General features: G+C 46.1%; 2 protein-coding genes across 3 annotated transcripts in view; one reads left to right on the forward strand and one right to left on the reverse strand.

The window, feature by feature from the left end:
- The window catches only part of LOC143986867 (uncharacterized), a 173,717-nt gene that overhangs the window by 117,553 nt on the left and 30,973 nt on the right, over positions 1-25,191 (forward strand). The window lies entirely within an intron of this gene.
- On the reverse strand, positions 9,464-14,972 carry LOC143989453 (uncharacterized). 2 transcript variants are annotated; one of them, XM_077489580.1, is made up of 4 exons: positions 14,826-14,972; positions 14,564-14,698; positions 14,354-14,477; positions 9,464-12,676 (listed from the first exon to the last, which is right to left on the reverse strand). In XM_077489580.1, the coding sequence occupies exons 1-4, from the start codon at positions 14,919-14,921 to the stop codon at positions 11,178-11,180; spliced, it is 1,854 nt and encodes a 617-aa protein (XP_077345706.1). In that variant the 5' UTR covers positions 14,922-14,972; the 3' UTR covers positions 9,464-11,177. The 2 variants fall into 2 exon arrangements, with proteins under 2 accessions (XP_077345706.1, XP_077345707.1); XM_077489581.1 differs by lacking the exons at positions 14,354-14,477; positions 14,564-14,698; positions 14,826-14,972 and adding an exon at positions 13,910-14,048.

Consider the following 25,191-nt stretch of genomic DNA (forward strand, 5'->3'; position numbering starts at 1 on the left):
CGAGCACATGGGGACAGGGGCGCTTTAAATTTTTTTTTTTTTTTATCAATTAACTTTTTATTGTTTCCAACAATGCATTACACATCATGTCACATTACATCAGAATAGTTCCACAAGAAAGAAAATGAGCAAACTATCGATCCACAGGGAGCCCTCTGGAACAGGCATAGGCAACAGGCCAAATAGACTCCCCCCCGATCAACCGGGCCAACACTGGATACAGGAGTATAGCGCCAACCGTCACATTAGCCAGCGAGAGATCCATATATCTATATGCTTAGATCTACAAATATTTCAGATTGCTCCCTTTAGTTGTTGTTATCGAAGCATCTTCTTAAAGGAACCATGGAGCACAAGGAAACGAGAACAGATGAGGTTAAAGAGTCAAGAAGGAAAGGAAAAGGAGATAGAAGTTATGTAAAGAAGAGGACATGGGAGAGATCAAGAGCGAAGTGGTAGACGATAGAAGGGATAAGAAAAAGGAGAAAGGACATTTAGGAAAAAGAAGGGGGGCGAGAGATAGGGGGGAGGGTGGGTGAGGGAAGGGGGGGGGGGTGGGCACCGTGTGCGGTCTCGGCAGCGAATCACAGCTGGTCCTCCCGAAATTTCCATGGGCTCCAAACCACGTCATGAGCCTCTATCCGGTCCTGTATTTTTTTTTTATTTATTTTTTTTATTGTTCATTTTACTTTATTTATTTTAGTTTGACATTTTTTTCCCCCAAAAAAAATTTTTGATCACTTTTATTCCTATTACAAGGAATGTAAACATCCCTTGTAATAGGAATATGGGGTGACAGGTCCTCTTTACAGTGAAATCTGGGGTCAATATGATCCCACATCTCACCTCTAGGCTGGGAAGCCTGAAATAATAAAAAAAAAAGATTCTGGCTTTGATCGTACTGGCGAGTTGGTAGAAGCACCGGAGGGCGGTGAGGGGTGGGGGGGCGTCTATGGCTGGGTATTGCAGGGTATCACCGAGTATGGCTGGGTATGGCAGGGTATTGCAGAGTATTGGCGGGGTATTGGCGGGTATTGCAGAGTATTGGGGGGTATTGCAGAGTAATGGCAGGGTACTGCAGAGTAATGGCAGGGTACTGCAGAGTATTGGGGGGTACTGCAGAGTAATGGCAGGGTACTGCAGAGTATTGGGGGTACTGCAGAGTAATGGCAGGGTACTGCAGAGTATTGGGGGGTACTGCAGAGTAATGGCAGGGTACTGCAGAGTATTGGGGGTACTGCAGAGTATTGGGGGTACTGCAGAGTAATGGCAGGGTACTGCAGAGTAATGGCGGGTACTGCAGAGTAATGGCAGGGTACTGCAGAGTAATGGAGGGTACTGCAGAGTAATGGCAGGGTACTGCAGAGCATTGCAGGGTATTGCAGAGTATTGGCAGGGAATTGAGGGGTTAAATTCGGTGAGCAGCGATGTGGGCACTGCAGATGCAGCCCACATCGCTGCTGACACCGATCTCTTTCCCCTCCGCTGTACCGATCGGTACAGAGAGGGGGAGGGAGGAACCGGCGTCATAACATGACGCCGGTTTGTTTACAAGTGATCACTCCGTCATTTGACGGAGCGATCACGTGGTAAATGGCCACGACGAGCGGCCGTTTCCCGTGATCCGTGATGCGCCGGGTCCACTGGACCCGACGGTCACGGATGATCTCGTGTGCGCGCCCCAGGGGGCGCGCGAGAGCAGAATTCTGGGAGGCCGTTAATTAACGGCCTCTCAGAGTTAAACAACCGCCCTGAAGCCGTTAATCGCCAATGGGCGGTTGTTAAGTGGTTAAAGACTGGCTTTGCTGACATCCCTTCGCGCTCTTTGTCCTGCTTGCTGTTCCTCTACGTGGATCCCTGACTTTTGGCCTGGCTGATTACCCAATCTGGTTACTGAACTCTGGCTTGGCTGATTACTCGATCTGGTTACTGAACTCTGGCTTGGCTGACTACCCGATCTGGTTACTGGACTCACTATGCTTTGAATACACTTACCCCATTTACCTTTTTATTAATAAACAAGTGTGATTTTACTGTACTTCTGTCTCGGTCTGGTTCATGGTTTCTGACATTTTGCTGCTTAGTGAATAAATTATTTAGCTTAGAAGGGCTCTGACACCACTGCATTTACAAATCTAGATGAACTAGTGGAGATTACATCTAATTTGTAATATTTAGCAAAAGTTTCGCAGGAGCTCCAACTAGCTGTTGCATGTGTCTTCTACTGACACCTTAGTGAAAGAAAGCTCTATTTGTGTAAAATAGATTAAAAGCATTTAATTTGGGTACAGTGTAGCATGACCACGCAATTGTCATTCAAAGAGTGTGAGCGCTGAAAGCTGAAAATTGGCCTGGGCAAGAATGGGGTTTAAGTGCCCAGTAAGCAAGTGGTTAATCTAGAAGGCATCTTGAACTATTGCCTTGTTGTATTGGAACCTTTCCACGAATCTGGGCACTTGCACATTTTCTTGGATTGCCATCAGGCCCACAAAGGGCATTCCCCATTTGCCAAAAATTTGTTTTAGTTAGGTCTGTTGACTGACCACTTGCTGCTGCTGGGAAATTTTCAACTCAGCTGGTCTGTTATGTGATTTTTACAGCCTGGAATATAGGCTGCTGTCAAAGTCTCCACATGTGCCAGGACAAATATCTTGGTTGCCAACTGCAGCAGTGATAGGCTTCTGGTTCCTCCTTATTTGGCTATATAGGTGACCACCTTCTGATTGTCAAACATTAGTTTGACTCAGGCTCCCAGAATCAGATCCTTGAACTCAAGCAAGGCTAGGTATGCTGCCAGTAACTCCAAGAGATTGGAGTGTCTGGTTTCCTTTACATGCCACCGGCCCTGAACCTGTCTGCCAAGACAATGAGCACCCCAGCCCTGGACTCGCATCCAAGGTTTTCAAGATCCAGTCTCCTGGACTGAGAGGCATGCCTCGCAAACAAAGTCCCTGGCGCTTTCCACTACGTAAGGCTCTGGCAGATTTGACCCGGCAAGAAGATCCTTTGGTCCAGCGATAAGCTGCCCCATTGGTTTAGAAAGGAAGTTTAGAATCCCTTTGTATGAAACCTTGCCCAGGGCACAGCTGGGTGGCTGCTGTGAACATTTCCAAGAGCGTCATACAGTCTCTTCTCGAAAGTGCAGAGGATTCTATTTCACTATTCACGAAGGCTACTAACTCATTCACTTTAAGATCGAGCAGAGAGATCTGACCCTCCTTTGTGTCGAATATAAGGCCTAGGTATTCGATTTCATGGGTTAGAACCAGATGGCAATTCTGTTTGTTTATAAGCCAACCAAACTTGGATAGCATCTTCAGCACCATGCCATATCACCAGCTCCTCGCTTGTGTGGGCCACCACCAGGATATTTTAGTGGAAGATTTTTATCTTCATGCATATTACTGCGATGGTAGCTTGCAGAATCTTCGAAAAAACTGGGGGTGCCATACTGATTCCGAAGGGCAGACCCCTACCACAAATCATAGATATTTCTGATGATGTCTGTTGATTGGAAAATGCAGATAAGCGTCTGCCAAGTCAACTGATATCAGCCAGTCTCCCAGTTGCACTATTGATATATTGATATTGATATAAATCCTGCTTCCCCCCCCTTCCTAAACTGAACTGAATGTTTAGGTGGTTTTCTCTCACTGCACCTATTCACTTTTGTTTCCTTGAACGTCATTCTGAAAGTTTATTACCAAATGAGATAAGACTTGTATAGATGTATTTAATGCACATCGTTTGCTATATGTGATAATTGTATTTTCTTTACTGTAACAATTTTTTTTCAATAAAGCACTTCTGATTGTCAAAAAAAATATATGGATCTATGAGCTGGAAGTCGAAAAAATGTTCTGCTGGCTCTTTTGATTCTGATGATGCCCCTGAAGATCTTTTCAGTACAGGTTGAGAGACTCGCCTCTGCTCAGAAGTGCTTTTGACTTTTGGAACAGCCTTTTGAAGAACTCGCGCTAGAGACCAATTGTATACTTTCGGCCACTGCCCCATGAATATAATCCTTTATCCTAAGCACCTTGGCTTCCTTATCTGTGGCCATTTCTCTAATGCATTCCGGGCACAAAGGTTTTGCGGAGGCAGATGGTGCTGAACGTGCCTAGAAAAGGCCCTCAGAAGGTCGGCTTCCCATGTTTTTAGGCTCTGCAGACAGAGATTTACTCTGCCCTGACCATGACCTAGATACACGCAGAGAGACTGAGCGGTGGTGGGACTTTTCCCTCCACTAATATATTTTTTAGGGCTTTTGCTCCTACAAAGGCGAGACACCCTGTTAGTCTGGTTTGTAGCACTCTTATTCCTTTGTCTTTGGCCCACATAAGCAATGCCTGTCACTCCACAGCCTGCCCCTTACAGCTTCGCCCCGCTCTGTGATGTCAGCGCCAGCCAACAGAATGCACGGGGAGAGCGGCCCTAAGGACAGAACAGAAGAAGGGATAGCCAAGCCTGTAGCATCACCACAGCCCAGTGAGTATGCTGTTTTATTTCTTTTTTTTTTTTAAGTTTAAACATGTGAAAAAATGATTAGTATTATTATTATGCAGAATTTCTATAGCGCCAACAGTTTGCGCAGCGCTTTACAAAATGAGGGTAGACAGTACACTTACAATACAAATCAATACAGGAGGGACTTGAGGGCCCTGCTCGTTAGAGCTTACAATCTAGAACAAAACAGTTACACAAAAAAAATGCAAAAGACTGAATTTTTACTTTTTATTGAAGCAAAAATAAAATAAATTTTTTTATCAGATTTTATTTTGTTTTTTTCTAATTGCAAAAGTTAAAGAAACATAAACAAATACACAAAGTAATCAAAATGCAATACACCACAAAGAGAAATAAAAAGAAAGGAGGAGCCCCCCCCCCCCCCATAGCAACAGTCTCTTAAAGCGTTTGTTACCCCAAAATTTCATATTATTGATACGTGCCTGCTGTACCATGCACTTGTATGAGAAAGTATCCTGTTCTCTTTGTAAAGTTTCCTTTTTGTAAAATTCTTGCCATTCCCTCTGCTTTCCTATTAAAAACTGACCACACGAAGCAGAAGAGCCCACCGTGGTCAGTTCTCTATCTTTGCTCTCCTCCAATGATCATGCTTGTTCTGACACCCCCCCGCTTCTTAGCCATTTACTGGGAAGCTCAGTGTGCGGCTGCTTCTCCTCCCCCCCAGCTCTTATGCAGCTGAGAAAAGAGGCAATGTGATCACTTATAAAAAAAAAAAGGGGAAACTTTATTTATAATGTTTTTTATATTCATACACACATTTTTTTGGCTTTCATTTCAATTTTAAACTGAATGGGTTGTTTTACAAGGTGATCTTTACAATCACTTTAAGAAGTATTCTAGGCCTTACCACTGCATCTTCTCCATGGGCCACACATATGGAAAGGGTGAATGGTATGGTATGGCCTGGCCTAGTCCATTCAAATAAATTGGATTTTTTCGACATACTTACCTATAAAATCCATTTCTTTGAGTACATCATGGGACACAAAGCAGGCTATATATGATACTATCTGGGTTATGCACCACCTATAAGTGAATGGACATTGGCAGACCAAAATAGACAGGAAGTCCCCCTCTATTTCACCCCTTCCATACAGGAAGTACTTCTGTTTTGTAGCAAGCAATGAACTCCCAAAAAAGAGAGGGGAGGGACCCCTCTGTTCCGTGATGTACTCAAAGGAATAGATTTTACATTTAAGTATGTAGAAAATAATCCAATTTTCTTTTTTGTACATCACAGGACACAGAGCAGGCTATATACATTACTATATGGGATGTCCCAGAGCAATCCCTTTGAGGGGAGGGAGGAAACTATCGGAAGAAACTATTTTCCTTGCGTTAGATTTCGATCTACTGTATTAACCACCAACTGAGGCTCCAATGAACCTCGGGGGTTATGGATATGCAACAATCCAGAGCTTGCACCTTTTTGTTCCAACCTGATAGAATGTTCTGCTGTAAGGGTCTGGAATGAAACTGGCCATAAGGAATTGCCTCCAATCAAGACACCATCCTTTTTAGCAAACTCATAAAGAGCCGGATGCAATGGTGCCCTTTTCCCCTTACTTACCAAACTTGATCTTACAAGGCATTGGCCTCTCTTGGAGGCAAGAACACCTTTGTTTCGGCTGTGTCTAGAAACCGACTTAAGTATTACAGATGCTGAACTGGCTCCAAAGCCGACTTCTCTGTATTTACGATCCAGTCCAGGTGTTCCAGGAATTTAACCATGAGGGTTATATTATATTTCAAATGCTATAAAGACAAATCCCTGAGCAAGAGATCGTCTAGGTAGCCTAGATTTAAGATCCCCCCGAGATCTCAGAAGGCCCAACACTGGTGTCAGGACCTTTGTGAAGACTCAGGGAAAGTGTCATTCTTCTATTGCAAAACGCAAAAACCTTTGATAAGGCTTAAAAATCGGCACATGCAGGTACGCATCCCTGATGTCTATGGATGCAAGTCTCCTAATCGGAGAGACTGAATGGATTCTATTGGAAACGGCTAGAGAGATAACGGTTCAGCGCCTTTTGATTCTAGAATAGGCCTTACTGTCCTCATTTGGTTTTGAAAATGTGAACAGGTTTGAATAGAATCCTGTACTTCTTTCGGCTGCTGGAACTTTCATAAGTACCCCTTGAGCAGCCTTAAGTGGTCTAGTGCCTAGAACAATGAGCTATTCTTTACAAGGTCCGAGGAAACGCTGGACCTTAAAAATCTCTGAGGGGACAACTCCAGCCTGTACCCTTGGGACACTGTGGCGATGACACACTTGTCCTGAACCAGTGTTTCCCAGACTCCTGCAAACTGTAGCAACCTCCCCCCCCACCCGAACGAGTGGGGGCATCCCTTCACAAGGAAGGCTTTGCGCCAGCCTTAGAGGATTTCTGGACCCAGGGCTTCTTTTGGGTCTGACCTTGCTGATTACCTCTGGCTGCAGACCCCTGCTGCCGTCGAAACTGCTTAGGGGCTGAAAAACCTGAGGAAGCAGTTCCTGATCCCTTAAATGAGGGACGGTTAGCTGCCTTCTTCACAGGAAGAGGCAAGCTCTTTCCTCCAGAGGACCTCTGGATGTATTTAGCGAGATCCTCCTCAAATAACTGTTCTCCATGGAATGGAAAACCAGCCAACAACCTTTTGCAAGGAAGTTCAGCTGACCAACTTTTTAACCACAACTCTAAGAGAGCCACCGGGGAGACTTGCTGTATAGAGTCCTTAAGGGTATCTATAGCAAAAAATAGAGCCTGAGGCAAATCTGCTATATCCTCAGCAGAATCCTACTGGGCTGTTTAAGTCTGATCTTTAAGGCCTGACAAACACCAATTGCCACCACTGCAGGCTGAATAGCAGGACCTGCCAGAGAGAAAGAAGGAAGCCCTTAACAAGAATTCCAATTTCTTATCAGCAGGGTTCTTAAGGATCTGTGCATTGTCTGCAGGACAAGTTAAAGTCTAACTTAGGGAAGAGACTGCTGCATCTACAGCCAGCATGCTCCACTTTTTTACAAACTTTTCCTCCATATGGTATAACAGGGAAAACCTTTTTGGAGGAACAAATATTCTGTCTTGGTGTTCCCAGTCAGAATACACCACCTCTTCCAACAGTGGGTGAAAAGGAAATACCTGAGCACTCTGCAGAGGCTTTAAAACCCCCAAGGAAGGAATACGGGGTCTCAGGGACCTCCACTGGAGGTAATTTAAATGCTGCACGAGCCATCTGCGTAAGAGAATGGATCAAAAGCTTTTGTGACCGAGAAGCTCATAAAATCTGGGCATCTTTAGGTCCCGATTCCCCGGAGGCAGATTCTTCTGCTTGAATATCAGCTAGATCATTAACTATTACCTCTTCCACCTCATCAACCCATTCTTGCTCCAAAACAGGAGGATTAGGGGGAGGGAGATCTGTCACGCTTCCTGCCAGTTTAAATGACTGAAGCAATCATACCAGAAATCTTGCTTTCTAAACCAGCCAGAGCTGAGGACAGATCATCCTTACTAACATAAGCTGAGCTGGAAGTACTGGCAGTAGCTACAATGCCAGACAGGCGCAGCGGCTCAGATTGCCTGGTCACCTCTGGTCTTTCAGGGGAGGGTATAACAGCAGAGTTCCGACTAGCCTCTTCAGGGGCTGCTGGTGAAAAACCTGTGTGTCTTGCTGCCATGCTCCCTCCACTGTGCTTTCTGGAAGACATAGCTTGCTAAGCAATGGTAATCAGGCTTGTGTGAAAAATGACACAAGTTCTCCGGCACCACAATCCCACTGCAAGACTGTAACTTTAGCCAATCGGTATAATACCAGTCACATGTCACCCATGGATTCACGTGCCCACACTAGGATAGCCTGCTCCGTGTCCCTCCGTGCAGTCCCTCCAGCCTCCCAGGAATCAGACACCTGGAAAATTCTGACCGCCAGCGGCTTCCTGATATGACTGCGCATGCTCAGTGTCATCTTGTGCGCGCTACGCACGCGCACCGGCCGCCGCCGAGCATCCCCCTATTAGTTCCAGCATGAAGGGACAGAGGATGTTGAATAGAGCAAGGCTGGCTCGCAATACCCTCTAGGGGCTGAAGAGAGAAGCACAGTCCATTGCACTTTTTTTAACAAAAAAAAATGACAGCCAAGACAGACACACGTTGCAGGGGAAGAATATAACATGCCCGTTTGCACAGGGGCTACTTACTACTCCTGCCACAGGACCCTGACACAAGCCAAAAAGGTCCAACCTTCACCTGTCACACCGACTTTGTCTACCAAGGACCTTTAAGGACTGGGAACCCTTGTTATTATGAGGGTCCACTCCCTTTGACCTGTACAGCACCCTGCAGGAATTTCATTAGTTCTAAAGTGCCCGGGATTCCACAGCACAGGGTCTAGCGCCCAAAAGGGTTGCATTACAGGCAAAACCTTGCTGAGTCCTATCTTCTTTTGCAAGGCTCGGGTACCATTTATCTTGAGTTGAGTTGCATCTTGATATAGCCCGGTCCTTTACGCCATGGGGTCCCGATGCGCTTACAAACACATACACATACTAGAGCCAATTTATAGACAGGATCTGATTAACCTACCTGTCTTTGGATTGTGGCAGAAAACCTGAGTACTCGGAGGAAACCCACAAAGGCACAGGGAGAACATGCAAACTCCAAGCAGATGGTGTCGTGGTCGGGATTTGAACCAGTAAGTGCTAACCACTACACCACTGTGCTGCCCATCTTAGCATAGCAGCCTTTTTTATATGGATCGGATTTAAAAAAGGCTGTACCTCCAGTCTCAAGAATCGGCTTGGGACCACAGCATTAAAAAAAATCTCACAAAGCAAACAAAAAGTGACCACCTTCAAGACACCGGTGAAAAAACGGAAGTATTTCCTGCATGGGAGGGGTGAACTAGAGGGGGACTTCCTGTCTATTTTGGTCTGCCAGTGTCCATTCACCTATAGGTGGCGCATAACCCAGATAGTAATTTATATAGCCTGCTCTGTGTTCCGTGATGTACAAAAAAGAAAAGGGGTTTCCCAAAACATCAGCTGCTTCTCTTCAGGCTGGAATCCTGTCAGCCCCTTTTCTCACCGGTACATCTCTGGATTGGGCAGTCTGATGATTTCTCCACTGCAATCCTGCTTGGCCACTGAGCAGCTTCTATTGGGCCATCTGGCCTTAATGATGACTATCTTTTCCTTGTAGACGGCCCTTCCTCTTCTCCATTTCTGCCGGATATCCTGGAACCAGGCCCAGGCTTCTTAGTTGCGACGTCCCCTTTGAGGTTTGGGAACATACAGGTAATCCCAAACCAGCTCCTCCTCCCAGTAGGTGCGGGAGACCTCAATGATGTCCATGACATCCTTAGGGACATAAGGAAAGTCTAAAACCAACTTTACTGTGGTTCTTCTCTGTACATCCCGCTGGAACCTGGCGAAAGGGCTACTTTTAGAAATCATGGTGCCCCGTACAGCCTACCTGACAGCCCCTCCAGCCTGGGTGGGTGTGTGGGTGGCAGGTGTATGACCCCTAACACAGCATCTACCGCATGAACAAACCACTCATTTACATGTCCTGAGTACCTGCGTGAATGAGCCCTTAATTATGTTTTACTAATTATTTTATCAATTTTTTTTACATTATCAATAGTCCTATGGTGGGGGCTTTGATGAAGTATCAGGTGTCCCCTAATTTCTCAGTTTTAAGACAGAGAAAGTGATTGAGGACACAAATCCGCAATCCTTTCTCTGCAGCCTCAGCTGCTACAGAATGAATGAACAGGAAGCACTCTGTACAGATGCTCCCTGTTCATTCACAAACTGAAGCATAGTAAACACAAGGGGGAGGACACACGGGAATCAAAACTGCAGAAGAGGGGTATCCTGGAGAGGAGAGGGTGTGATCATAGCAGCGAAATAGGGGGCTATTCCCTGAAACTGATCCCCCTGCAGCAGCTGACAGTCTGCAGGAGGGAGAGAAGAAGCCAGCCGTGCTGCAGGGAAGGGTAAACCGCCTGCACTATAAAGCTGCCCTCTATCAGCGGCCCTGTGCATGACTATGATCTCAGTTATCAGTATGCCTGATAAAGGAAAATAAGGTATCTTTTTATTTTAAAAAAATTGTTGGACGAGTGTGATGAGCATATGCCAAGCTGTGATATATTTGGGCCATAATTTAACACTGTGATTTCCTATAATCATCAGCTCCATCTAGTGGTCATAAAGAGGTATTTTCCCTGAAATACCTCCATCTGTAAAAAGAGCATGATATGGCATTATGATCAGTAGAGGAAGCCAATTATCATAGGAACTTACTGTATGGAAAAAAATATGTCTGATATTTGTCATGGCTGGGCAAATACGGGTCACATTCGTTCAACATTTTTTTAAAGCTAATGAAAGGTAATGACTCCATTTTATTTTTCTACTGCTATCAATTACAAACATGGTACAACACTTCATCCATGTCTTTGGTGATCTCTGATCTCCTTATCAACTGTTTCTAACATGATGAAGATCAGCCATGGAGTATATCTGAGGTGTATATCAGGGTGTGCTTCTTCCCCACATGAGAGCTGTGATGACATTTCCCGCACTCAAGTCGTTAAGACTCCTCGAGGGTTGTGTGGGATCCCTGATGTACAGGAAGACGGGACTTCGGTGGGTAACAATCCCCTCATTCTTGACAGGAAAGTGGCTTCTCCCCCGTGTGAGATCTCTGATGTGTGGAAAGATCGGACTTCCTTGAAAAACATTTCCCGCACTCAGAACAAGAATACAACTTCTCCTTCGTGTGCAGTCTCTGATGTCTGTAAAGATTGCACTTCTGTGAAAAACATTTCCCACACTCAGTACAGGAATACGGCTTTTCCCCCGTGTGAGATCTCTGATGTGTAACAAGATCAGATTTTTGTGCAAAACATATCCCGCACTCAGAACAAGAGTACGGCTTTTGCTCTGTGTGCAATCTCTGATGTCTGTAAAGATTGGACTTCTGTAAATAACATTTCCCGCACTCAGCACAGGAATATGGCTTCTTCCCCGTGTGAGATCTTTGATGTGTAACAAGATCTGATTTCTGCGCAAAACATTTCCTGCAATCAGAACAAGGATATGGCTTCTCCTCTGTGTGTAATCTCTGATGTGTGTAAAGATGGTACTTGTATGAAAAACATTTCCCGCACTTTGAACAGGAATATGGCTTCTCTCTTGTGTGCAATCTCTGATGTCTATAAAGAATGGAGTTCTGTGAAAAACATTTTCCGCACTCAAGACAGGAATATTGCTTCTTTCCCGTGTGCAGTTTCTGATGATTATAAAGATTTGACTTATCTGAAAAACATTTCCCGCACTCAGGACAACAGTATGGCTTTTCCCCTGTGTGAGACCTTTGATGTTTGACAAGCTTTGGTTTTTGTACAAAACATTTCCCACACTCAGAACAGGAATATGGCTTCTCTCCCGTGTGCAACCTCTGATGAATATAAAAATTGGACTTATCTGAAAAACATTTTCCACACTCAGAACAGGAATACGGCTTCTCCCCTGTGTGTAGTCTCCGATGTCTGTAAAGATTGGACTTCACTGAAAAACATTTCCCGCACTCAGGACAGGAATATGGCTTTTCCCCCGTGTGAGACCTACGATGTATGACAATTTCTGATTTTTGTACAAAACATTTCTCGCACTCAGGACAGGAATACAGCTTCTCACCTGTGTGCAATCTCTGATGTCTGGAATTGGAGGATTTGATTGAAAAACTTTTCTTGCACCCAGAACAGGAATAAAGCTGTTTGTCCGTGTGAGATCTCTGATGTGCGTAAAGATTGGACTTGGTTGAAAAACATTTCCCGCACTCAGGACAGGAATACGGCTTCTCCCCCGTGTGAGATCTTTTATGTCTATTAAGTTTGGATTTAGAACAGAAACACTTCCCACACTCAGTACAGGAAAAGCTCTTCTCTGTTGGAAGGACGGCACCGTCCCTCACAGTCTGAGGTTCCTCAGGATAAGAGGAATACGATGGTCCATCTACACTGTGTGGTGCCGGATGGACATTTGAGGTAGTCGGGTTTTCTCCTGGACTATACTGTGTGATGTCCTCATCTTCTACTTTACAGTCTGGAGACAAAGTGAGACAATCCTCTGAGGTTTTCCTCATCTCCCGTCCATCTACTAAAATAGAAATACAAAGATTATTACTAGACATGAGCTGATTGGTTCCCCTAAACCAGGACTCCGCCCACATCAGGCAGCTTTGTCTCTGAGGATCTTACAATTCCCCCCTCAAGGTAACTAGTAAATGGGTCCTCTGATCTCCTACCAGATCATTTCTTTATTCATGGACCTTAGTCAGAGAGTGAGGAAACAACGAGAACTGTCTTTTATAGAAGTGACAGTGATGAGGGGATTATAGGACGGAGTGTCCCCTCCCCCTCTATCACTCATTGCCATCTTCCCAACACAAGAAGTCCTGCACTTCCTTATTTAGTCCATGATTTAGTCATGAATAACAGCGGGGCTGAGCCCCACCAGAGGTCAGAGAGTGAGGATGGGGGGAGAACAACCAAGATGAAGACTGGACTGATCCTGAAGACCACCATCATTGGGTTATTGACTCCTCCCTCATTATCACTTTCTATTTAAGGTTCCAAAGTCTGAAGAAGTTATCACATTATTTATGTGCTCCAATCAAATCATCTGATATAAAATGTCCAGCTGGTAGAAAATGAGTGCCGAAGAAGTAAGGACTAAGTATATACAACTTATTTTATACTGTAGGCTACAAAAGTCAGGACTATACAGTGTCCGAATTATGTAATGTACAGCATAGAGTATATAGTGCAGGGGTCAGGAATATATAATGTACAATATAAATTATATAGTGTAATGTAATGATCAGGACTCATAATATTGGTATTCGGTAATCAGTGGAAGCTTAAATGTTTACGTGAGAGATCCCACACCGCTGCCTCCCATCTCCTGAGACTGCACTCAGTGACTTGGTTCTGAGACTATACAGACATATCCCTCCACCCGGCACAGCCAGCAGAGTAAGTAACCCTGGGAGAATTGCTCTGTCAGAGATCTTGTTAGACCCGGGCATGGGGCAAAAGCCCCAAGACACATACCCCAGGTGCCTAGGTCTAGTAATGCCTATGGTGAAAATCAACATTTTGCTGTCGGCTAACCCCCAGAATCTCCATGAATCCAGTCTAGATACATAAATTGTGTCTGCAGCACAGAGAAGGAAGATTATCCGAGAGAAATACAGGAATACAGGACAAGGAACACAGCTCAGGAAAGTGACCAGGGGATTACAGGCTGATATCACCCAGTCCTTGCCCTACTCTGGACCAATCAATGAGCAGTATGGGTGGAGGAATGTATTTAGTGTTAATGACCCACCTGTGCTGATCTCTGTAGGAGTGTCCTCCTCTATAAATGTCCCCGTTATTCCATCCTCCTCCATAGACTGCTGATCATCCCTCACATACCTCTCTTCTTCTTCTGCTTTAACCTCAACATTAGAATCTCTTAGGTTTCCACTCTGAATATATAATAAAATGACATCAATGGTAACAATGCAGATAATGTACAGATCCTAATGATACTATCAGTGATTGTTCCTCATCTACCTGATGATGGTGGGGGATGGTGTGACCTCCCTGGGTGGAATCCCGGGAATACAGAGGACGGGGACATCTCTCTGGTGGGTTCTCATTACTGGATCCATCTGTAGGAAACACACACACTGACTGAATACATTGTTTCTATGTGTTTATCAGATGATGGGGGATCTAGGTGGAGCCTCCGTACTGCTCTCTCCTTTACAATAAAGTCTCCTCTTACCCGGTGATGTGAGGGGCGGCTGATTGTCCATCATGACGTCCTTGTAGAGATCCTTGTGTCCTTCTAAATACTCCCACTCCTCCATGGAGAAATAGACAGTGACATCCTGACACCTTATAGGAACCTGACACACACAATGATACAGTCACCATCCAGACACATCCCTTGTCTGTTACTGGATAATGTCCCAGAATTCCCGGCACCGCTCACCTCTCCTGTCAGCAGCTCCATCATCTTCTTGGTGACTTCTAGAATCTTTTGCAGGTTGTGTCTCTCAGGTTTTATGGAGTCACATGGAGGCACTGTGATGGTCACATCATCACCTGACTTCACAAGAGGAAATCTCTGTATTGAGGGACCAATAGGAATATCATATTAGAATCCCAGAATCCTCCTCACCTCTCCAGTCAGGTCTGTGTTTTATTAATAGAGATAAGAGTGATGTCATGTGACCTCCCAGAATCCTCCTCACCTCTCCGGTCAGCAGGTAGATGATCTCCAGGGTGAGGTTTAGTATCTTCTCAGTCATGTGACTCCGGTCCTCCTCCATCCCCATTGGTGCCGTCATTTGATCTATACAGGGCTCCTTGTCTACAGATAACTTTGGGAAATGAAAGTAAGAATTATTTGGATGGTGTTGGTCACACAATAATAGGATGTGGATGTGAGGGGGTAATAGGAGGGTCGCTGTACATTTAAGGACTACTGTCCCCATGGGAACACATTTAGTTTGGACTGTTTAGTGTTTTATACACTTTTTGAGCTCCTGGGACTCTCTTGGCCTGCGAGATCAGAAATTCTCTCTTCTCTTTAGTTTTAGATCTGCAGACAAGGAATGATAAATACGAACCTTCCTTTGACTTTTTGCTCGGAGGCAGTGCTGTGAGGTCAATGTCGGGTCATCACGATGTTGAGGAAGTGGACCTTGTTGGCTTTTGGCTAGGGTTGCTGGTGTAGTGTCAAATACTGTCCCTCATCGGATAGTGTCCGCCCTGTACTGCGCTTGTGCAGTACGGAGGACAAGAAGATGCCAAAAGTCTCCCAAGATGAACGGCGCCTGAGCCGTGAGTCCAGGTTCAAGCTCCACCATCCAAGCGGACATACAGTTAGAATAAAAAATAGCTGAGCGAAGCGAGGCTGTGCCCAAAGCGTGGCGAGCGGCCCTGTTACTATGTGCTACTGTATGTCCACTTGGATGGTGGGGCTTGCACCTGGACTCAGTGCGCAGGCGCTGTTCTTCTTCTGAGACTTTTGGAGTCTCCTTCTCCTCCGTAGTGGGCAAGCGCTATGCCTGCGCAGTACGGGGCGGACACCCTTTCCGATGGCCGGACAGTTTTTGACAGAACACCGGCTAATCAGAATCGTTGTCAGAACTCTGTCTACAAGACTCCAATCTCCGGCAGCCTGCTGACTGACAGGAGTGATGTCACTGTCACTCTCTGCAGTAAAAGAAGGGATTGGATAGCAGGAGAATGTTGATGGTGGCGTAGAGAGATATGGGGGAGGAGTCTGTTCTCTTCAATCCAATGGCAGCCCAGTGTGTAGGAGGTCAGAAGGGGGTGAGAGGTTTGATCTATTGGTTGCCAAGTATACTGTAGTATCCAGGACGTTGTACAGAGTTGTGGTTGAGTTGCTGGGGTTCAGAATTCCAGCACCAGGCAGACCCTGTGTCATGGGAAGGCATTGGACTGCCTCACCCCAACACACCTCCCTGACCCCGGACCACCCTCTAGCTCAGTGTTTCTCCAACTTTTTTATCTTGCGGCGCACCAAAAAGATCTAAAATGTTCAGGGCACACCTGAATAGATTTGAAAATTTTTGTGGTGAAGAACTTATTTATTTTTACATATAGCGCACACTTCATCGTCCATTTTAACCACTTAAGGGCCGAGCCTCTTTCTGAGATTTGTTGTTTACAAGTTAAAAACATTTTTTTTTGCAAGAAAATTACTTAGAACCCCCAAACATTATACTTTTTTTTTCCTGTAACACACTAGAGAATAAAATTGCGGTTGTTGCAATACTTTCTGTCACACCATATTTTGCCCAACGGACTTACTCTTTATGGAAAAAATACACTTTTTTTTAAATAAAATAATAAAATAATAGTAAAGTTAGCCCAATTGTTTTTTTATATTGTGAAAGATGATGTTACACCAAGTAAATTGATACCCAACATGTCACGCTACAAAATTGCGCCCGCTCGTGGAATGGCGACAAACGTTTACCCTTAAAAATCTCCATAGGCGATGTTTAAAAAATTCTACAGGTTGCATGTTTTGCATTACAGAGGAGCTCTAGGGCTAGAATTATTGCTCTCGCTCTACCAATCGCGGCGATACCTCACATGTGTGGTTTGAACACCGTTTTCATATGTGGGCGCTACTCACGTACGATCGCTTCTGCACGCGAGCTTGTTGGGACGGGGCACGTTTAAAAAACTTTTTTTTTTATCTTTTATCTTTACTCTGGTTTTTTTTTTTTTTTTAAATGTGTCACTTTTATTCCTATTATAAAGAATGTAAACAACCCTTGTAATAAAAAAAAAAAAAAACGTGACAGGACCTCTTAAATATGAGATGTGGGATCAAAAAGACCTCAGATCTCATATTTACACAAAAATGCAATAAAAAAAAAAATTGTCATTCAAAAAAATTATTTAAAAAAATGGCCATTTAACAGCTGTGGGCGGAAGTGGCGTTTTTGACGTCGCTTCCGCCCAGCAATTGTATGAAGACGGGTGAGATCCAAAACTCATCCAGGCTCTTTTCAAGAAATGTTAACTGAAATATATAATTTGACATTTTCACATTACGAAAGGAACCAATGAATGACAGACTGACAGAGATTGCGTTTTTTTTTATGTTACTTTTTAACTTTTGCGACATTGATTTACCATTTCATTTTTCGTTATGTTCAAGGTTTCAAAATGCTAGCAATTTTTAAATATTTTTTAAAAACTCCCAGGGCAACCTGCAAATCTTTTGCGGCACGCAGTTTGAGAATCACTTCTCTGGGTGGTGCTAACCAATCAGACCTCTTCTAAGAACGAATGCCCACCAATGGGCAAAGGACTTTTCCCTTCTTATTCCACTTAGTATCTTGAAAAATTATATTTATGTAGTGAGATGGCAAGAAGGTGAAGGTTGCCTTCCTTTTTTGGAAGGAGTTCTGTAAGGAGGTCTGAAAAGTAAATACACATAGGAGGACCAGCAAAGAAGGCAAAGAATAAGAACCTCCTTCTGTATCTTGAGTCAGCCTGAGCCCTACGGCCTCCTCTTCCCTCAGTAGCGTAGTGTCGGGGGGGGGGGGGGGGGGCAGCTGGGGTGGTTGCCCTGGGCGCAACATTTAGGGAACACAGACTTGCCGACTTCTGTTACCTACATTGTTCTAACATGCCAGAGGCTGTTCACCTTGGAGACCTTCTGCGGATATGGGTACGGCCCGGCGCGAGATTTACACCCTCTCCCCCGGATTTTCAAGAGATTAGTCCTGCACCCTCCCAAGTCCCGCACTGTGACCGCCCATCGTCCTGTAACCGATCATGGTGTCAGCAGCCTGGGAACCTGGCACTGTGCTGCTGCCACTGCCCATGGGCTCCCCATAGTGCTTTCAGTGCCGATACCAGTCCTGGCTCCTTTGTAGCTCCCCGCTCCATCCGACTCACTTGTAGAGATGGTCATCGGCACGGATCTGGTAGGGGATAGAGCCCCCCGGGGGGGGGGGGGGGAGAGTTTTGAGCACCAGACACCCCCAACACCGTGGTGAGTCCCTATTACCAACCCACACAGCTGAACTCCCCATCTGTGTATAGAGACGAGGAGCTAGGACAGCCAGATTATCACCTCACTGCACCACACACCCTCCCTTTACCAGATCTCTCTCTCTCTTGCTCTCTCTCACACTTACTCTCTCTCTGCCTCTCTCTCTTGCGCGCGATCCCTCTCTCGGACTCTCACTCTCTTACACTCCCACTCTTTCTCTCACTCTATCTTGCTTTCTCTCTCTCTCTCCCATGATCCCTCTCTCACTCCCTCTCCCGCTCCCTCTCTCACATGCTACCTCTCTTGCTCTCTCGCACACTCAGTCTCTTGCTCTGTCGCACACTCAGTCTCTTGCTCTCTCCCACGCTCCCTCTCTTGCTCTCTCGCGCGCTCCCTCTCTCGCGCGCTCCCTCTCTCGCACGCTCCCTCTCTCGCTCTCTTGCACGCTCCCTCTCTCGCACGCTCCCTCTCTCGCACGCTCCCTCTCTCGCACGCTCCCTCTCTCGCTCTCTCGCACGCTCCCTCTCTCGCTCTCTCGCACGCTCCCTCTCTCGCACGCTCAGTCTCTCGCACGCTCAGTCTCTCGCTCTCTCGCACGCTCAGTCTCTCGCACGCTCAGTCTCTCGCTCTCTCGCACGCTCAGTCTCTCGCACGCTCAGTCTCTCGCTCTCTCGCACGCTCAGTCTCTCGCTCTCTCACACACTCAGTCTCTAGCACACTCAGTCTCTTGCTCTCTCCCATGCTCCCTCTCTTGCTCCCTTGCACACTCAGTCTCTTGCTCCCTCGCACACTCAGTCTCTTGCTCTCTCGCACACTCAGTCTCTTGCTCTCTCCCATGCTCCCTCTCTTGCTCCCTCGCACACTCAGTCTCTTGCTCTCTCCCATGCTCCCTCTCTTGCTCCCTCGCACACTCAGTCTCTTGCTCTCTCGAATGGTGCCTCCCTCACTCTCCCTCTCTTTCTCTCTCCCATGCTTCTTCAATATCTCACACACTTCCTCTCTCATATTCCCTCTCTTGCTTGCTCTCCTGCTCTCTCTCTCGTGGGTGCTCTCTCAAAAATTGCACAAGGGAGTGCTAAAAGTCCAAAAATAAGTTCCCTTGCCCCGACCGCTGACAACCAACACTACATGCCACTGCCTCAGAGTCCTGCTGCCGGCCAACTCTATCAAGGGCCCAGAGTCTTTCAGCTGCACTACCCCATCAGGGGCCCCCGAAGTTCTCATTCCCAATACCCCCCTTAGAACTATGAGCTAGGACTAAGCGCTAAAGGAGCATGAAACACGTTAGCTGGTGATGCTGTTACCCTTCTATTTGTGTTTTTTGGCCTTTTTTTTATGGACTATATAATTTTACTGGACGAGCGGCCAACTAGAATTTTTTTTTTTGCTCACCCCCTTAGAACTGCTGAGCCCCACTAAACACAAAAAGGTCTCTAGAGTCCATCAGCTATCCCTTATAGCTTTTTGGCTCCTCTACTTCCCTAGGAACCTTCAGTATTTTCTTCCCTCTGACACCAATGATGGAACAACATATTCTTCATGGCAGACTGAGGAATGCTTTCTTCCTCCTGACCAGCAATGTAAGGGTCTCTATGCTCCATACTCCTGACCCCTGCACTCCATCATTGTGTTGGATGCACATTGTAACGATTGCCCATTTGCTGCCTCTTTGGTGTAATAATTGCCCTTTTATAAGCCATGTATGGTCAGGATGGTCATTATCTTGTTTATTGTCAGTGTTGTTTGTTTAGAGGACCATATTGCTAGAATTTATCTCCAAAATGAGGAGAATGTTCCGGCCCCGTAAGTCGGGAAATGTTCTGCCCCTGAAGAGGTTAATCTAGGTTTCCACACTATATATGTGTGTATCATCATCTGCTGGAGATAAAAGACATCACAGTGACTATGGAGGAAGAGGACGGACATGACGGGGGGGGGTTACTGGGTGTAAATAGTGTAGCGCCGCCTCCTGAAGAGCACGCGCTATGTGTTTTTTCTATTTAAAGATTCCTAAAGCCACAGTTGGGTTTTAGGGTCAATTATACCAAATTGTGGTTTCAGTACCAGTCTGAACTGGATTGCACTGGGTTCTGCTTGGCCACAGGTGTCGCTGTCACTACTGGCAAGTGTGAGAACGCAGTTTAGCTAGGCGTGTTGGGTGCCATTCTTTCTTGGAACCAGCCCAGTGGGAGTGTCTCCTTGCTGTGCATTCTGGGAGAGGGTACTTAAGGTACTGACATCACCTGCTTCTGGGTTCCGGTCCAGAAGATCTTTCTGTCTGTTTGGTCCTGGTCCTCCTGACCAGCCCTCATGGCCTGGGGTGCGGATTCATCCAATTCCGAGTCTCTGGGCTGGATAGCTCGAGGCAAAGTAACTGGAAGGAGGATTTAAAGGTGGTCCGGTGCCGTCTCATCTGTGGAGAGGCCCAGCAACTGGAGAAGCAACCAGGGGAGGACTCTTCGGGAGAAGGCCATGCATAAGGCTGGCTTCCCAGAAAGAGCCTGGAGGCTCAGTTGAAAGACACCAAGTGAATCTACACTCATACGGTATCGCCGGACCGGCCGCGAGATACTGGTACCGTATGATAGCTCTCTAAATTTATCTACATCCTTCAGTTACATTCAAGTCTGTGGCAGAGACTTTATTCAAGTGTTCTACATCCAAGTCTGTGGCAGAGACTTTGCTCTACTTAAACACTCTTTTGGCTGCTAGGCCTAGTGAGAGAAGGTCTATCCGGTAGCTGTGAGAATCCAGTTGTGAAACGGTAATTCTATGGATTTCTATAGTGAGAGACTTCCTATCTTTTGCAGTTCCTAGAGTACCTGAACTTCCTACCCAACCCTCTGTCCTTCATAAAGAGACTGTTCTGTCTACTTGTTGTCCAATAAATATCTCAAAAGTGGATCCAGTGTCCGTTTCTATAGTTCTTTGGGCCATCTACCCCGGGAAACCCCTAGAGGTACACAAGGTCAAGAAGGTAACGGTAAGCCCAATAAAATCAGCAGCTCCTTCGGGGGTCAGTGCTACAATAGAAAATAAGATCTTATTACCTTCTCTGCTGCCACTTCCAGCAACGTCTTCTCTCTACTTCCTGCCGACTCAACTCTCACCTGGAACTTCCTGTCTGTACCTGACATCACTTCCTGTCTTCTATAGAGACTTCCTGTCTGGTGAGCGGTGAGATCACCACCTTGTGGAGCTCAGAGGAACTGCAGCCCAAAGAAACATCTCATAGCGTGAACACGGCCTTGTGCTGTGTGTGTATGTACTGTATATCCTTATAGACGGGTCATCTCCACTCCCACCAAGGGGGATAGAAATATATTACTGCCTAGTCCAGCCTTTCTCAGCCAGGGTTCCTGAAGGAATATCTCCTTTCTTTTTCTCTCTATTACTATAGAATGAATACGTTTTTATATTCAAAATTTTTGTAACAAGACACTGAGCTATTCTTACAAAAAATAGATAAATAAATCACATAAGAGAGCTGCTAACACATCACCGGGGTATCAAGTGTAAGGTAAACAATGTTATAAAAAAGTAGCGCTTCCCAAAATTTCAAGTACCAAATATCCTTAACCCTTACTTATAAGTGTAAAATTATACAGTTACAATGAAAAAAATTCCACTATAAAGTAGTGCTCATGACACATAAATTATTATGTGAGTATTAATTGCATATATACATAAGTGACTCAAAAAAATATTGGTAAAATATTTTTGAGTCACTTATGTATATATGCAATTAACACGTTTTTATATTCAGTCATACAATACTAACATATACCGGTACACCTCCAATTCACCACGCCCAAACCCTGCAGGGGAGTGACGCATAAGTCAGACTCAGACAGAAATTAATACGCCACTCGTCTTTATTTCCTCTTTCAGCATCTTAAAGGGGTTGTAAAGTGATTTAAAAAAATTAAAATAAAAAAATAACAAACATGTTATACTTGCCTCCACTGTGCAGCTCGTTTTGCACAGAGTGGCCCCGAACCTGCTCTTCTGGGGTCCCTCGGCGGCTGTCTCTGCTTCCTCCCGCAGGTGCGTCTCACGTTCCTGCGAGCTCCCTCGCATGGTGAGAAGCACCTGCGGGCGCGCTCCCGTGATACAGCCGGCGGCTATAGCCACTCGCTGTATCACACGGCCCCGCCCCCCAGTGTTCCGCATCAGTGGATGTGATTGACAGCAGCACGAGCCAATGGCTGCGCTGCTTTCCATCCATCCACTCCAGCCAATCAGCGGCCAGGCTGAACAATGGAAAGGATGTCGGGGGACGAGCGCGGGATTTTTGAGGGGTGAGGTAAGTAAAACGGGGGGGGGGGGCTGGGGGTGCAGGCACTGTCAGATGTTTTTTCACCTAATGCATAGAATGCATTAAGGTGAAACAACATTTACCTTTACAACCCCTTTAAAGTAGATTGGAAAGCCTTGTTTTAAAAAAAAACAAAAACAAACATACAAACATAGTTGCATAGTAGGTGAGGTTGAAAAAAAGACACAAGTCCATCAAGTCCAACCTAGGTGTGTGATTATATGTCAGTATTACATTTTATGTTGCGGTCGTTCAGGTGGTTATCTAATAGTTTCTTGAAACTATACTGTCCTCCACTATGCAGTTGGTTTTGCACAGAGCAGGCCAGATCATCCTTTTCTTTGGTCCCTCTTTGCTGCTCCTGGCTCCTCCCTCCTATCGTGTGCCCCCACAGTCAGCAGCTTCCTATGGGGGCACTGGCTCCGTGTGTCCATTCAGACCTGGCCTCTTTTTTCCCCTGATTGGCTAACTGACTTTTATTGACAGCCGCAGGAGCCAATGGCCCCCCTGCTGTGTCTCAGCCAATCTGGAGGAGTGTATTTTTTTACGGCTTGGACATTTATGGACATCGCTGGACAGAGATGGGGCTCAGGTAAGTAATTAGGGGGGCTGGGGTGTCTGCTACACACACAGAAGTTTTTTTTTTAATCTTAATGCATAGAAGGCGTTAAGATAAAAAAAAACTTCTGCCTTTACAACCCCTTTAACCTCCCTGGTGGTATTCCTGAGTGTGGCTCATTTCCCCTCAGTTTTGTCCCTAATGCTTTGTCCAGTGCCCTGCCTGCACTTTTACTATTTTTTCTGCCATTCTTTCTGCCTGGAAACTTGAGAACGTCCATGGCATCCAAAAAGCATGCCTTTAAGTCAAAAGTGGTTTGAGACCAGCTAGAAAACAGCGCTAGGGAATTAGAATCACTTGCAGAATTGAGCGATAGTGATTTATGGGGAAATTCATCATCAGACACTTAAAGTGACGACAGCGATGATTTTGCGACATGAGCTCAGAGGCAGGGGCGTAACTATAGGGGGTGCAGCAGTTGCGACCGCAACCGGGCCCTGTGATGCAGGGGGCCCATGCAGCCCCCTCTACATATGGCTGCTCTTTAGTTGTGCATTCCCCGCATGACCTGTGTCCTCAGCCGGCTCCTCAGAGTACCCCTCTCCTGCTCCATGCATTGCCACTCAGTCCGATGTCTGTTCTCCCCAGCCAGAGTCCCGCCCACCCCGAGTCCGGCCCACTCTGCACTGCAAACTTTTCCCGGGTAAACAAACTTTAAGCACACAGATGCAGTGCAGCCCTATGAGAGCCGGCTCCCCGGAGGACACTGAAGGCTTGTCTGCCAGCCCCCCCTCCTCCCCGTCATACACAGATGATGAAAGGTCTTTCTGGGAGATATGCTGATCGCCCGTGCAGCACACTGGATGGAGCCCAGGCCAACATGGATGAGTGCATGGCCTACAGCTTGGTCGTGGTGAGTGAGAGGACCCCATACCCCACACACCATTACATACCCCCTCCATCTCCCCCTGGGGACAGGGACCCCTTCTCACGTGGGGACAGGGACCTCCACTTCCCCTGGGGACAGGGACCCCTTCTCACCTGGGGGCAGTAACTTCATCTGCCCTGGAGAAAAGGACCTCATCTCTTCTGGGGACGGGGACCCCATCCTGCCTAGGGACAGTCCCCCAATGGGGCACCTAAAAATAAATAAAAATAAAAATACTGATACCAGTGGTGGAACTACAGGGCCCACAAAGGTCATACCTGTGACCACGCCCTGGAGTTCCACCGCCGGACTCGGAGGGAAGGGCCCTGGCTGGGGTTCAGGGGGGCCCTTCATGGTTTCTTGCATTGGGGCCCTGAAGGTTCTAGTTACGCCACTGCTCAGAGGTGTGCGAACTTGGTGCTCCATTGACTGTGGTACGTGTAGCATGACCCCCTAAGAGGCTGCTTGGATTGGATTTACATGCTCATCTGCACTGCCATGACCTGGTGAATATTCCAACCCACCTGACACTCTGGATTCAGACATCTTTGCACCACCTTAAAGCAATAAGTCAGACAACTCTGTGAGTTTATATTCTGATAATGTTTACTAAGACAGTTCAAAGAAGATATTGTCACGAAGAGGAGGTAATAGATCTGCTGAGTTTTAGGCAACAGCCCCAACTCAGAAAAGGAACTCCTCCCAATAACACAAGTCAAGAAATTTTGCAGGTAAACAATCTAGTATATAGATATGTACAGTGGAGTACTGCTTGCACCTGAAAAGATAAAGTTAAATGGTTATACTGACAAACTTCTAAAGGGAAAACCTCGGCCAGCCTATAAACCTTTAACCCTAGTAAGAGGTCAGACTTAATGGCAATGGTATAAAGACCCTTGTAGCAATAATGACAGCAATGTCCCCATTGCAGATCTGATGGTTTTCACCGGAAAGTTGAAGCTCATTAATTGTATCCAATAAGGTTTATTAGCAAGCAATAAGGTGTCTATGCACAGTGTTCAAGACACAGTAGGCTCAGTAAAGTATTCCCAAGGAAAAGATGTCTGTGCAAAGTGTCCCAGTGAAACTGTGAGAAAAGGATTTGTAAAGGTGGGTGACTGCCCTCTCACCAGCGACCAGGCCGTTCAGACAGCAGCCCCTGTAGAGACATGCGTGCAGCGGTTCCGCCGTATTGATCTCCCGCTGCAAAGCTCAGAACATAGGTTGGCAGGTGACCAAAGTGGTGCTCATCCGGCAGGCATGTACTG

Source organism: Lithobates pipiens, unplaced genomic scaffold (genome assembly GCF_037356315.1).
Source record: "Lithobates pipiens isolate NorthernLeopardFrog02 unplaced genomic scaffold, aLitPip1_a1.2 Scaffold_18, whole genome shotgun sequence".
Taxonomy (NCBI): domain Eukaryota; kingdom Metazoa; phylum Chordata; class Amphibia; order Anura; family Ranidae; genus Lithobates; species Lithobates pipiens.

What these genes read in the sequence shown, in the direction of transcription:
- LOC143989453 (XM_077489580.1), bottom strand. Translation starts at nt 14,921, where the DNA reads ATGACGGCACCAATGGGGATGGAGGAGGACCGGAGTCACATGACTGAG. An exon ending in TCTACCTGCTGACCGGAGAG is followed by an intron (nt 14,699 to 14,825) that starts GTGAGGAGGATT and finishes CCCTCAATACAG; the next exon opens with AGATTTCCTCTTGTGAAGTC. An exon ending in GCCGCCCCTCACATCACCGG is followed by an intron (nt 12,677 to 14,353) that starts GTAAGAGGAGAC and finishes TTTCTATTTTAG; the next exon opens with TAGATGGACGGGAGATGAGG.